The 14,212-nt window shown below is 39.3% G+C and overlaps 1 protein-coding gene across 1 annotated transcript; it reads right to left on the bottom strand.

The window, feature by feature from the left end:
• Positions 1-9,196: 9,196 nt before the first annotated feature.
• Positions 9,197-10,135, bottom strand: LOC123583251 (olfactory receptor 4F3/4F16/4F29-like). Its single transcript, XM_045450161.1, has one exon. It carries the CDS (start codon positions 10,133-10,135, stop codon positions 9,197-9,199), a length of 939 nt encoding a protein of 312 aa, XP_045306117.1.
• Positions 10,136-14,212: the final 4,077 nt, after the last annotated feature.

The raw sequence follows: 14,212 nt of genomic DNA, 5'->3' as shown, positions 1-14,212 counted from the left end.
GGAGATGGAGTTTTCGGTGCTGATCACAAGCACCATTTTGTGTCTCTTCAGTCAGAGGATATATGAGAGATGCAATTAGATATATCACATATTATTCTGGATCTCAGAAGACACCAGGACTGTATTTTATATAGTAATGTAGTATCAAATGGTTATACATCAGAAGGGAAAGGATTACTCACCAAACAGTACTGAGAAAATCAGCAAGTAGATTTGAAAACTTTAGATCCCATCCTATTATTTCTACCAAAAATAATTTTAAGGTGGATAAATTATTTTAGAAATACATGTGAGTGAATATTCATTAGGTGTTCGAATGGAAAAGAACTAAGAACAAAACTTAGCCACAATAAAGAACAAAATAAAAGTTCACAATTTAAAAGTTCCATAGATGGGGCGCCTGGGTGGCTCAGTTGAGCATCCAACTTCTACTCAGGTCATGGTCTTGTGATTCACGGATTCAAGCCCCCCATCAGGATCTGTGCTGACAGCTCAGAGCCTGGAACCTGCTTCGGATTCTGTGTCTCCCTCTCTCTCTGCCCCTTCCCTGTTCATGCTCTGTCTCTCTATCTCTCAAAAAAAATAATAAACATTAAAAAAATGTTTTGGATCCTGGGAAGATGGTGGCATAGGAGGACGCTGGGCTCACCGCGTCCTGCTGATCACTTAGATTCCACCTACACCTGCCTAAATAACCCAGAAAACCGCCAGAAGTCTAGCAGAACGGAGTTCCCTGAGCGAAGCTCAGAGAGAGGCCCACGGAAGAGGGTAGGAAGGGCAGAGAGGCAGTGGACGCTCCACAGACTGGCGTAAGGGAGCGGGGGCAGAGGGGCGGACCGCCGGCCAAGCAGAGCCCCCAAGAATGGCTTGCAAAAGCGGAGGGGACAAACGGAGTGTGTTCTGACACCAGGAGGGACTTGACATCTGGAAGGTTATAAGCTAACAGCTCTGTTTGGAGAAAGGGAGGACTAGAGGACAACGGGAGGGCGAGTTGTTGAGCCAGGACAACAGAGCTCAGTTTGGCTGGGAAAAAAGGCACTCGCCAAGGCTATTTCCCTCGCCCATCCCCCTGCCAAAAGCCCAAAGGGAACCAGTTCCTGCCAGGGAACTTGCTTGCACTGCACAAACACCCAACTCTGTGCTTCTGTGGCTCCATCCCTTTGGCGGGTCTGACTCCCGCCCGGTGCTGCAGGGCCCCTCCCGAAGCGGATCTCAGGAGGAAAAGTGAGCTGAGCCTGCCCCTCCTGCCGCCATGCACCTTGCCGAACCACCCCAGCTAATACACCAGATCCCCAGCACCACAAGCCTGACAGTGTGCAAGTAGCCCAGAAGGGCCACACCACCCCACAGTGAATCCTGCCCCTAGGAGAGGGGAAGAGAAGGCACATCCCAGTCTGACTGTGGCCCCAGCAGTGGGCTGGGGGCAGACATCAGGTCTGACTGCAGCCTCCCACCAATGCAAGTTATTCAAGACAGCACAGGGGAAGTGCCCCAAAGTCCCACACCACTCCAGGGACTACCCAAAATGAAGAAACAGAAGAATTCCCCACAAAAGAATCTCCAGGAAATTATGACAGCTAATGAACTGATCATAAAGGATTTGAACAATATAACAGAAAGTGAATTTGGAATTATAGTCATAAAATTAATCACTGGACTTGAAAACAGTATAAAGACCAGCAGAGAATCTCTTGCTACAGAGATCAAGGGACTAAGGAACAACCAGGAGGAGCTAAAAAATGCTATCAATGAGCTGCAAAATAAAATGGAAACAACTAGGCTCAGATTGAAGAGGCATAGGAGAGAAAAGGTGAATTAGAAGAAAAAATTATGGAAAAAGAAGAAGGTGAGAAAAAGAGAGATAAAAAATCCAGAAGTATGAGGGGAAATTTAGAGAACTAAGTGATGCACTAAAGAGAAATAATATACGCATAATTGGTATCCAGAGGAGGAAGAGAGAGGGAAAGGTGCTGAAGGTGTACTTGAAGAAATAATAGCTGAGAACCTCCCAGATCTGGGGAAGGAAAAGGCATTGAAATCCAAGAGGCACAGAGAACTCCCTTCAGACGTAACTTGAATTGATCTTCTGCACGACATATCATAGTCAAACTGGCAAAATACAAGGATAAAGAGAAAATTCTGAAAGCGGCTAGAGATAAACGTGCTCTAACCTATAAAGGGAGACCTATAAGACTCGTGACTGATCTCTCTACTGAAACTTGGCAGGCCAAAAAGGAATGGCAGGAGATCTTTAACGTGATGAACAGAAAAAATATGCAGCTGAGAATCCTTTATCCAGCAAGTCTGTCATTAAGAGAAGGAGATATAAAGGTCTTCCCAAACAAACAAAAACTGAAGGAATTCGTCACCACTAAACCAGCCCTACAAGAGATCCTAAGGGGGATTCTGTGAGTGAAATGTTGCAAGGACCACAAAGTACCAGAGACATCACTACAAGCATGAAACCTACAGACATCACAATGACTCTAAACCCATTTCTTTCTATAAAAACACTGAATATAAATGGACTAAATGCTCCAACCAAAACACAGGTTATCAGAATGGATAAAAAAACAAGACCCATCAATTTGGTGTCTACAAGAGACTCATTTTAGACATGAGGACACCTTCAGATTGAAAGTGAGGTCATGGAGATCTATCATTCTACTGGAAGTCCAAAGAAACCTGGAATAGCCATACTTATGTCAGACAAACTAGACTTTAAATTAAAGGTTGGAACAAGAGATGAAGAAGGGCATTATATAATAATTACAGGGACTATCCATCAGGAAGAGCTAACAATTATAGAGGTCTCTGTGCCAAATACAGGAGCTCCCAAATATATAAAACAATTACTCACAAACATAAGCAACCTTATTGATAAGAATATGGTCACTGCAGGGGACTTTAATCCTCCACTTACGACAATGGATAGATCATCTAGACACACGGTCAATAAAGAAACAAGGGCCCTGAATGAGACATTGGATCAGATGGACTTGACAGATATATTTAGAACTCTGCATCCCAAAGCAACAGAATATACTTTCTTCTCGAGTGCACATGAAACATTCTCCAAGATAGATCACATACTGGGTCACAAAACAGCCCTTCATAAGTATACAAGAATTGAGATCATACCATGCATACCTTCAGACCACAATGGTATGAAGCTTGAAATCAATCACAGGAAAAAGTCTGGAAAACCTCCAAAAGCATGGAGGTTAAAGAACACACCACTAAAGAATGAATGGGTCAACCAGGCAATTAGAGAAGAAATTAAAAAATATATGGAAACAAATGTAAATGAAAATGTAACAATCCAAACGCTTTGATATGCAGCGAAGGCAGTCCTGAGAGGAAAATAAATTGCAATCCAGGCCTATCTCAAGACACAAGAGAAATCCCAGAAGAAAATCTAACAGCACACCTAAAGGAAATAGAAGCAGAACAGCAAAGACACCCCAAGCCCAGCCGAAGAAGAGAAATAATAAAGATCAGAGCAAAAATAAACAATACAGAAGCTAAAAAAAAAACTGTAGAACAGATCAATGAAACCAAGAGTTTGATTTTTGATAAAATAAACAAAATTGACAAACCTCTAGCCAGGTTTCTCAAAAAGAAAAGGGAGATTATCCAAATAGATAAAATCATGAATGAAAATTGAATTATTACAATCAATCCCTCAGAAATACAAGCAATTGTCAGCGAATACTATCAAAACTTATATGCCAACAAACTGGACAACTTGGAAGAAATGGACAAATTCCTAAGCACCCACACACTTCCAAAACTCAAACAGGAAGAAATAGAAAATTTAAACAGACCCATAACAAGCAAAGAAATTGAATCAGTTATCAAAAATCTCCCAACAAGTAAGAGTCCAGGACCAGATGGCTTCCCTGGGGAATTCTACCAGACATTTGAAGCAGAGATAATACCTATCCTTTTCAAGCAGCTCCAAAAAAATAGAAAGGGAAGGAAACTTCCAGACCCATTCTATGAAGCCAGTATTACTTTGATTCCTAAACCAGACAGAGACCCAGCAAAAAAGACAACTAGAGGCCAATATCCCTGATGAATATGGATGCAAAAATTCTCAATAAGATACTAGCAAATCGAATTCAACAGCATATAAAAAGAATTATTCACCATGATCAAGTGGAATTCAATCCTGGGCTACAGGACTGGTTCAACATTCGCAAATCAATCAACATGATACATCACATTAATAAAAGAAAACATAAGAACCATATGATCTTCTCAATCGATGCAGAAAAAGCATTTGACAAAATTCAGCATCCTTTCTTAATAAAAATCCTCGAGAAAGTCAGGATAGACAGAACATACCTAAACACCTTAAAGGCATTTATGAAAACCCACAGCTAATATCAACCTCAATGTGGAAAAACTGAGAGCTTTCCCCCTGATATCAGGAACATGACAGGGATGTCCACTCTCACCCCTGTTGTCTAACATACTGTTAGAAGTTCTAGCATCAGCCATCAGACAACAATAGGAAATCAAAGGCATCAAAATTGACAAAGATGAACTCAACCTTTCACTTCTGCAGATGGCATGATATTATACATGGAAAACCCCGTAGACTCCACCAAGAGTCTACTAGAACTGATATATGAATTCAGCAAAACACAGGACACAAAATCAATGTACAGTAATCAGTTGCATTCATATACACTAACAATGAAGCAACAGAAAGTCAAATAAAGAAACTGATCCCATTCACAATTGCACCAAGAAGCATAAAGTACCTAAGAATAAACCTAACCAAACATGTAAAAGATCTGTATGCTGAAAACTATAGAAAGTTTATGAAGGAAATTGAAGGATATAAAGAAATGGAAAAACATTCCATGCTCATGGATTGGAAGAATAAATATTGTTAACATGTCAATACTACCCAAAGCCATCTACACATTCAGTGCAATCCCAATCAAAATTGCACCAGCATTCTTCTCGAAGGTAGAACAAGCAATCCTAAAATTTGCATGGAACCACAAAAGACCCCAAATAGCCCAAGTAATATTGAAGAAGAACAAAGCTGGAGCCATCACAATCCCAGACTTTAGCATCTACTACAAAGCCATAATCATTAAGACAGCATGGTATTGGCACAAAAACAGACACATAGACCAACGGAATAGAAAACAGACTCCAGAATTGGACCCACAAACATATAGCCAACTAATCTTTGAAAAAGCAGGAAACAATATCCAATGGAAAAAAGAATCTCTTTAACAAATGGTGCTGGGAGAACTGGAAAGCAACATGCAGAAGAATGAAACTAGACCACTTTCTGACACCATTCACAAAAATAAACTCAAAATGGATAAAGGACCTGACTGTGATACAGGAAACCATCAAAACCCTAGAGGAGAAAGCAGGAAAAAACCACTCTGACCTCAGCCAGAGCAATTTCTTACTTGACACATCTCCAAAGTCAAGGGAATTAAAAGCAAAAATGAACTATAGGGACCTCATGAAGATAAAAAGCTTCTGCACTGCCAAGGAAACAATCAACAAAACTAAAAGGCAACCGACGAAGAGGAAGAGTTATTTGCAAATGACATATTGGACAAAGGGCTAGTATCCAAAATTTATAAAGAGCTCACCAAACTCTACACCCAAAAAACAAATAATCCAGTGAAGATATGGGCAGAAAACATGAATAGACACTTCTCTAAAGAAGACATCTGGATGGCCAACAGGCACATGAAAAGATGCTCAACGTCGCTCCTCATCAGGGAAATACAAATCAAAACCACACTCAGATACCAACTCACGCCAGTCAGTGGCTAAAATGAACAAATCAGGAGACAATAGATGCTGGCGAGGATGTGGAGAAATGGGAACCCTCTTGCACTGTTGGTGGGAATGCAAACTGGTGCAGCCACTCTGGAAAAAGTGTGGAGGTTCCTCCAAAAATTAAAAATAGACCTACCCTATGACCCAGCATTAGCACTGCTAGGAATTTACCCAAGGGATACAGGAGTGCTGACACAAGGGGCACTTGTACCCCAATGTTTATAGCAGCACTTTCAACAATACCCAAATTACGGAAAAAGCCTAAATGTCCATCAACTGATGAATGGATAAAGAAATTGTGGTTTACATGCACAATGGAATACCACGTGGCAATGAAAAGAGTGAAATATGGCCTTTCATAGCAACATGGATGGAAATGTAGAGTGTTATGCTACTTGAATTAAGTCCTACAGAGAAAGACAGATACCGTATGTTTTCACTCTTATGTGGATCCTGAGAAACTTACAGGAGACCTGGGGAGGGGGGGAGGAGGAAAGAAAAAAAGAGGTTACAGTGGGAGAGACAGCCAAACCCTAAGAGACTCTTAAAAACTAAGACAAACTGAGGGTTGATGGAGGGTGGGAGGGAGGACATTGTGGGTGATGGGTAATTAGGAGGGCACCTGTTGGAATGAACACTAGGTGTTGTATGGAACCAATTTGACAATAAACTTCATATTAAACACACACACACACACACACACAAAACAAACAAACAAACCAACATTAAAAAATTTTTTAAGTGGATGTACATTTTACCAGGTAAAAATCTTTTGGGAGAAATTACAATGTGAATAAAGAATTTAAATGATTATGATCCCCTATTGATTCTAAATTTATCAATCTCTAAAGTAAGTAATCTGAGATACAGACAACATATGTAAGATTTTCAAGCAGAGTACAAAATTAAAGATAATCTAATTGGTCAATGAGAGAGGAATAACAAATATAATTATGATTCTCATATAATGCAGTAGTATGTATGTATTTAAAATTATTTTGTACTACAACATTTGATAATGCGAAAAACTTCTCTGAATATAATATTCATCAAAAAGGCAGGCAGGATAAAATGCAGAGACCATTAAATGTCCCTCTTATAAATATCTATTTGTATTTAGGCAGAGAAAAACACTACAAATTAGCATATCAAAATATTGCCACTAATTATCTCCACATAGTGATTTTATGGGTGATTTCTACTTCATCTCTAATTCAAAGGAAGCTTTTCTTTTTATTAGAAGAAAAAAATTGTATTAGAAAAAATAGTACTTTCTTAAGTAATAAAACATGGAGGAATTCACATCAGAAATCATGGAAAATACACTGTTCTTAGAACCAGAAATGTATTTATCAACACCCTTTCGATTATACAAGACAAAACCACACCTCAAACAAACTTAAGCAAGAAGGTTAATGTATTCGCCCATTTATTAACTCAGCTGGTCACCAAATTCATTGGTGGGCAAGAATGAAGCTGAATGCCAAAGACTGTTGGAACCAAGAAACTGGCTACTGCCAAGCTTCTATCTGTAAATCCTATATCTTTTTCCACATATGTTTTTTCAGTATCCCAGACTTGATTTTTGACAGCAGGAAGTATGATAGCCAGCAGTTTCTCCGTATCACAGCTCAAAAAGGGATGAGCTTGTTTTCTCTCTGTTCTTGGGTCTACCATCCTGAGGAAAAGCTCAGATTTGGCCCATCTTGGTCAGAGGCTCATACATGAAGCCTTCGACTATGGCTAAGAGATGTGTCATCAACACTTGGTTCAGAAGCATCCTTTAAGCAAACAGAAGTAGTCAGAGAGGTAGGATTTACATGTCACCTTCCAGTCATATGACATGGTTACGGCAAGACAAAGCTACATTTACCAGGAGAAGCAGGTTGCTGATTTGAGCAAATAACAGACTAGATGTCCACTGAAAGTAGTTATTTCTTCAGAGTACAAAGAATGACCTTTAGAATTAAGTGATACAGAAACTCTTCAGGTACTATGCAGTTGGTGAATCTGTCTTATCATACATACAGACATGATAGAAGAGCAGGAAGACAAAAGATTGGGAGGCATAGAAATTTTTTTAAATCAGAGAGGAATCTGGCAATCCCTGCTAGCCTACTGAACATTATTTAATCAGTAAAAGAGAAACCTGGAATCTCCCCTTTAAAAACACTACTTCCAAACAAATCTTAGGAGACTGAGTATAAGTGCTAGCTACTAAACTGTTTTCCAAGCCTCCATCAGGGGTGTTAAAAATAATGAATGAATGATAAAAAGAGCAAAAGAAATCGAAAGAAAACACAAATAAATTAGCAAGTGACATTGTAATTTCATTAATAAGGACCACTTACAAGACAATAGGAATACTGATAAACTGATTGAGGAGTATGTGTAAAGATACATAAGGTTCAGAGTTATTTGTACTACATCTCTGAGAATGAGCCTTGGTTCTTCTTTGTTAAAATGGATATGAACTGAAATTTCTAAATCCATGTATGCAAATCCCTTATTCCTCTAGAATATAATACATTCATATAAAAAAACACCTCCCAAACTAAAACTCAGCTTGCAATGACTCAAATCCTGTAAATGCAATGGGAATAGTATTATTTCATAAGAAAGAAAAGGAAGAACCAGGCTAGTTACAAAAAATATGAGAATGAATCTTAAAGAACATAGGAGTTAGATAGTCTGAAACAGAGTACAAACAAAAGTCAAAAGGTAAATCTTGTGAGACCAACCAGCTCTGTCCAGACAGAAAGGTGGCCTGGCCTAAGGATCCATTATTTTTCCACTTCTGATGGCAGGCCTATCCTCAAAGGCATCACAATCTCATGTGATTATTTGAGTGTCCAGCTGACTCCTCTTACTCCAGTTCCCTCCTCATTAATGTCCTTACCATCACTTGACTTCTCATAAATTTCCCTTCACTGAATTAATCAATTAGGCTTACATGAAAGTTCAGACCACTTGCTGATCTTTCACAGCAAATTAATCAATTGACATCTTGATATACGCATATATTCCTATCTAGTATCAATTTATTGTCAACCAGAATTCCCTTATGTAAAGCACTCAGACACTGAAGAGACCCAATTTTCAATTCTAGACCACAGTAAATTCATCAAGGTAATGTCTCCCGAGAGACAAGCAATTGTCCTTCTCTGGGAGCTACTGTTTTTCACACCACATGCTTCTTTCAACCAACCGTAGGCAGCAGCACAATGTCTCAGTTAAGATTTTTTAAGACCCTTGTTATTTTAATCTGGGACAACTCAATGGTAGTAAGGTACTTGGAATCTGGTATTCAAACTATAGATACGTAATGTTACTTCAAGTCAGTAAGGAAATTTTGCAATACTTGTGTCATTTAAGAAATCCTTCTGTAAATAATAAACCGACTACACACTTTCCTCATTGCCACTTTCATCTCTTTGTTCCTGAATGTATAGATGACTGAGTTAAAAAAAGGAGTGAGAACTGCATCAAAAACAGCAAGATTTTTGTCTAGGTGTGAGGTGGGGTGAGGCCAGATATAAACGAAGATGCAAGGGCCAAAGAACAGACTCACCACCATGACATGAGTTGACAAAGTGGAGAGGGCCTTAGATGTGCCTGCTGAAGAGTGTTTCCGAACAGTGATCAGGATAGAAATGTACGAGACAATCAATATGAAGAATGATCCCAGAGATATGAACCCACTGTTGGCTATGACCATGAACTCTAGACGGTAGGTATCTGTGCAGGCAAGTCTGATGAACCGAGGAAAGTCACAATAAAAACTGTCTAACACATTAGGGCCACAGAATGGCAATGTTATTACAAAAACCAGTTGAATCACAGAGTGGGTCAAGCCAATTACCCAGGCAGCAACTGTAAGCAAAATACACATTTTTCGGTTCATAATAGTCAAATAGTGCAGAGGCTTGCATATGGCAACATATCTGTCAAAGGCCATGGCAATGAGCAGCACCATCTCCACGCCACCAATGACGTGGATGAAGAAGATTTGAGCGATGCAGCCACCAAAGGAGATGACCTTACGCTTTCTGAAAAGGTCATAAATCATCTTCGGAGAAATGACACAAGAAACTCCCAGGTCAATGAAGGAGAGGTTGGCCAACAGAAAGTACATGGGGGAGTGTAAGTGAGGGTCAGAAATCACAGTGAGCATTCTGAGGGAGTTTCCCAACATGCTTGCCACATAAAACGTAGAGGAGAACACAAAGAGGAGAAGTTGGATCTCCCAGGAATCGGTGAGTCCCAGGAACACAAACTCTGACACCACAGAGTGATTTGCTCTATCCATTGATTTATCCGCTAGAATGTTCCAGACAAAAGAAAATAACATGAAACTAAAATGAGAACGTTAATGAAGTTCTACATTAAAATGATTAATTAATCAAGGATATTCACATTGTGAGAACAAGATATCCCCTCAATTCCTTCTCAGGGTCATTATTAAACATGCATTTTACTGGGGTCACCTAAAGCAGTTGAGTCACTTCCACATACAGTATTCCTAACACAATGGCTGCAAGGACTATGGATCTATAAACAAGAAAATGATGCAAATATGAAAACATAGATGTATATAGCAAGGATCATGAGGCACGGGGAAGGTGGTGCAATGCAACACAAACAGACAAAGAAAGAAGAGGTAAAGATTGCATTTGCCAGAATTCACTGTTATTGCTTTTTTTTTTTAATATTTTAAGTTTATGCATTTTTATTGAGAGAGACAAAGACAGCACCAGAGGGGGAGAGCAGTGAGAGAGGAAGAGAGAGAGAGAAGGAGAAGGAGGGATAGGGAGGGAGGAAGGAGGTGGGGGATATTGGAGAAAGAGACAGAGAATTCCAAGCAGACTCCAAGGTGCCAGCAAACAGCTTGATGCAGGGCTTGAACCCACCAACCATGAGATCATGACCTAACCCAAAGTCGAATGCTTAACTGACTGAGCTACCCAGGCACCCCTCACTGGTACTATTTTAACTGTTCATACAACAATTCCTCAGTCATTCAAGTCGTCTTATTTCTTACCCTCAAGTCATCTCAGGCACATATTATGTCTCTTGTAGTAGGTCTTATACCAGTACTTACAATCACTTTTGCAATCCACACTAAGCCCACAGGGTAGTGGCGAGCTAAGGAAACCTGACTTAGGATACAGAGATGACTTGGGTGTATGCCAGGACCAAGGGCAGAAAAACCTAGCAGTAGAAAAAAAAATGGATTCTAAAGCTTTTCCTTTTTTTAAAAAAAATTTTTAATCTTTATTTATTTTCGAAGGAGAGAGACAGAGCATGAGCGGAGGAGGGGCAGAGAGAGAGGGACACACAGAATCTGAAGCAGGCTCCAGACTCCGAGCTGTCAGCACAGAGCCCAATGTGGGGCTCCAAGTCACAAGCCATGAGATCACGACCTGAGCCGAAGTAGGATGCCCAACTGACTGAGCCACTCTGGTGCCCCTTGTCCTTTAATATGTGTATTTATATATGCACACATGTGCACGCCTTAGTTGTACATGATGAGTGAAATCAGTCATAAAATACCCCACAGACGCGTCTGGGTGGCTCAGCCGGTTAAGCGTCCACAGCTCAGGTCATGGTCTCGCAGTGTATGAGTTCGAACTCGGTGCTGGATTCCGTGCCGCCCTCTCTTTCTGCCCCTCCCCCACTCACACTCTTGTCTCTCTCTTTCCCAAAAATAAACATTAAAAATTAATATCCCACTAACTCATTCATGATTCCCTAGTCCAAGCCAATAATTTACCAAGGAGAAAACAGTAGTCCAGGGAGGAAAAAACAACTAGTTACAGAGAATCCAGGTTTTCTAGTCTACAAATGACTCCATATGCTAGAAAAATGATCAAGTGAGAAGAGGTATGCCAAACCTAGATCTACTTAGTCCAAAACAGCAGCCACTCCTTCCATATGGTTGTTATGCGAAATTAAAAAACTATTTCCTTGGTTGCACTAGCCACATTTCAAGTGCCCAACAGCCTCCTATAGCTAGTGGTTAAGTATAGGGTAGTACAATATAGAACTTTCCAAACCTTACCCATCCCTTAAAGGTAAATCAAAATCCCATTTCCTCTATGAAAACTTTCCTAGTAACTACACTTTATACAAACGTCTTTTCTCTCTTATTCCTAGAAGTCAGGAAATTTAAACTTTAATGGAAAAATAATAATTAACCACATTAAAAATAAACCACAATATATAGCATCTTAGGAGACATTCCAGATGTCTACTTTTGGCCAAGGACACCTAAGAGTCTGTGAAATTCAGAGACATCTTGACAAAGGAGAAAGTGTTGTCAGTTTTGAAAAACCAGTAGGAGTTTAATAAGCTAAGAGGGGAAAGGAAGGCCTTTTGAAAAGAGATAATAACTGCTCTCTTATTAGAGCAAATCCTTTGCTACTAATCATAATTCCTCAATGGTTTCAATTTTTTTACATTTTATTTATTTTTGAGACAGAGAGCACCAGCAAGGGAGGGACAGAGAAAGAGGGGGACAGAGGATCCAAAGTGGGCTCAGAGCCAGCAGCACAGAGCCCAATGTGGGGCTCGAACTCACGAACTGGGAGATCATGACCCAAGCCGAAATGAGACTCTCAACCCACTGAGCTACCCAGGGTGCCCCCTCAATGGTTTCAATTACAGATTTTCTCTCCTCAAATATATTGTAAGTTTGAAGAGGAAAAGGACCATTTCTTCTGGTTCTTGTGTTTCCTAAAATACAAAATAAGTAGCAAGGATATCCTGATTATTTAGTTAATAACACTTCTCTGAAGTACAACCATTTTCTCAAGTCCATCATTTTTCAGTTTCTGTTTTTCTCATCTACCATGTTTTTCCATGAGGTCCAGCATGCATAAAGGAACTCTTCACATTCAAAATTAAGCATTAACATAGTTCTCAATCACTCCCAAAAGGATGCCTGGTATTGTGCTATAAATTTCTACTTGGGAATAGGGAAGCCTCATCTCAACTCTTATAATGGTTCATGGTTTAACTTTATGAAGTTTTACAAAACAAGAAGCACGTAAAAGGAAAAGGCAGGCAGGGGGTGATGTGGCGGGTTCCAGTAACAGCCAAGATATCAGGAAATTTACAGTTTCTATTTTCCAGGCTTCACGATACAATTAGTCATCTTCCATGCCATTGTTAAAGTCAGAAAAAAAAATAATGATTTTTTTCACCATTTTTTAAAAGTTTCTAAAATATTTAACGATGCAATCTTAGAGCTGGAAAAGTATACATTATTTTCATGGCGCATATTTACTAAGGACTTTCACACATTTGATGGCTGTAATTATCTGTAGGGGTGGATATATCTGATAGAATTATTTTCATTTATAAATGAAAAATCTCAAATTCAAAAAAGTAACTTACCTAAAAGCATAGTTACTTAGTTTGAAATCAAATACCAGGTCTTCTGATTCCAAATCCAGTGCTGTCTTGACTATATCAAGAAAATATGGATGTTTGCTCATGGTCTAAAACAATGATACCTCCTATAAATTTTAACCAAGCATACAAAAAAAAGTACACCTTAAACTGGCACAGTGTTATAGGTCATTATATTTCAATAAATGTGGAAAGAATTCCATTTTATTCAGAAAAATATTCTATCCAACCCACATAAACATTTAATACATATATAAATTAACTTACCCAAGGTTTTATAGCTACTTGTTGCAGATCCAAGACTTAAACCTACATATTAGTGTACAAGTTAAAGGGAAGGGACAAAGGTGGTTGCCAATTAGAATAGGGGGAAAAAACCAAATCCACCAAAGTTTTGGAGGTAGTCAAAGATTCACCAAAGTCTGGCCCATTTATTCGTAAAAAGTCATGGTGATTGACAGACAAGAAACATCCAAGCTAGAGACAAAAACGTAGAAGCCATTCAAACTTTGACGTCATGAGAAAGAAATATTTGCTTAAAGGATAACATATGAACAGATAAAAGAAAGCTAATGGAGGAAACATGCATGGCCAAAAAAGAACAAATACATAGTATTTGTCATCATCATTATTATATTGCTAGTACTACTATTTTTACATATTATCTGCCTTTTGTTTTTATCATTTTTTTAATGTGTATTTATTTTTGACAGAGAGAGAGAGAGACAGAGGACAGAGAGAGAGAGAGAGACAGAGCATGAGCGTGGGAGGGACATAAGGAGGAGGAGACACAGAATCCAAAGCAGGCTCCAGGCTCTGAGCTGTCAGCACAGGCTCCCCTATTATCTACCTTTTAAAAGCCCTGTTTCTATATACAAAACTCAGGGAGAAAGGAATTTCAAAGAATTAAGGAATGGCTCACTTTCGTACGCTAACCAGTGATCAACATGAGAAGACTAAGTAAAAGCCATAG

This window comes from Leopardus geoffroyi, chromosome B3, assembly GCF_018350155.1.
Source record: "Leopardus geoffroyi isolate Oge1 chromosome B3, O.geoffroyi_Oge1_pat1.0, whole genome shotgun sequence".
NCBI lineage: Eukaryota > Metazoa > Chordata > Mammalia > Carnivora > Felidae > Leopardus > Leopardus geoffroyi.
The sequence above is the reverse complement of the archived record's forward strand: the minus strand, read 5'-3'. Positions and strand labels throughout refer to the sequence as shown.

What these genes read in the sequence shown, in the direction of transcription:
- LOC123583251 (XM_045450161.1), bottom strand. Translation starts at nt 10,135, where the DNA reads ATGGATAGAGCAAATCACTCTGTGGTGTCAGAGTTTGTGTTCCTGGGA.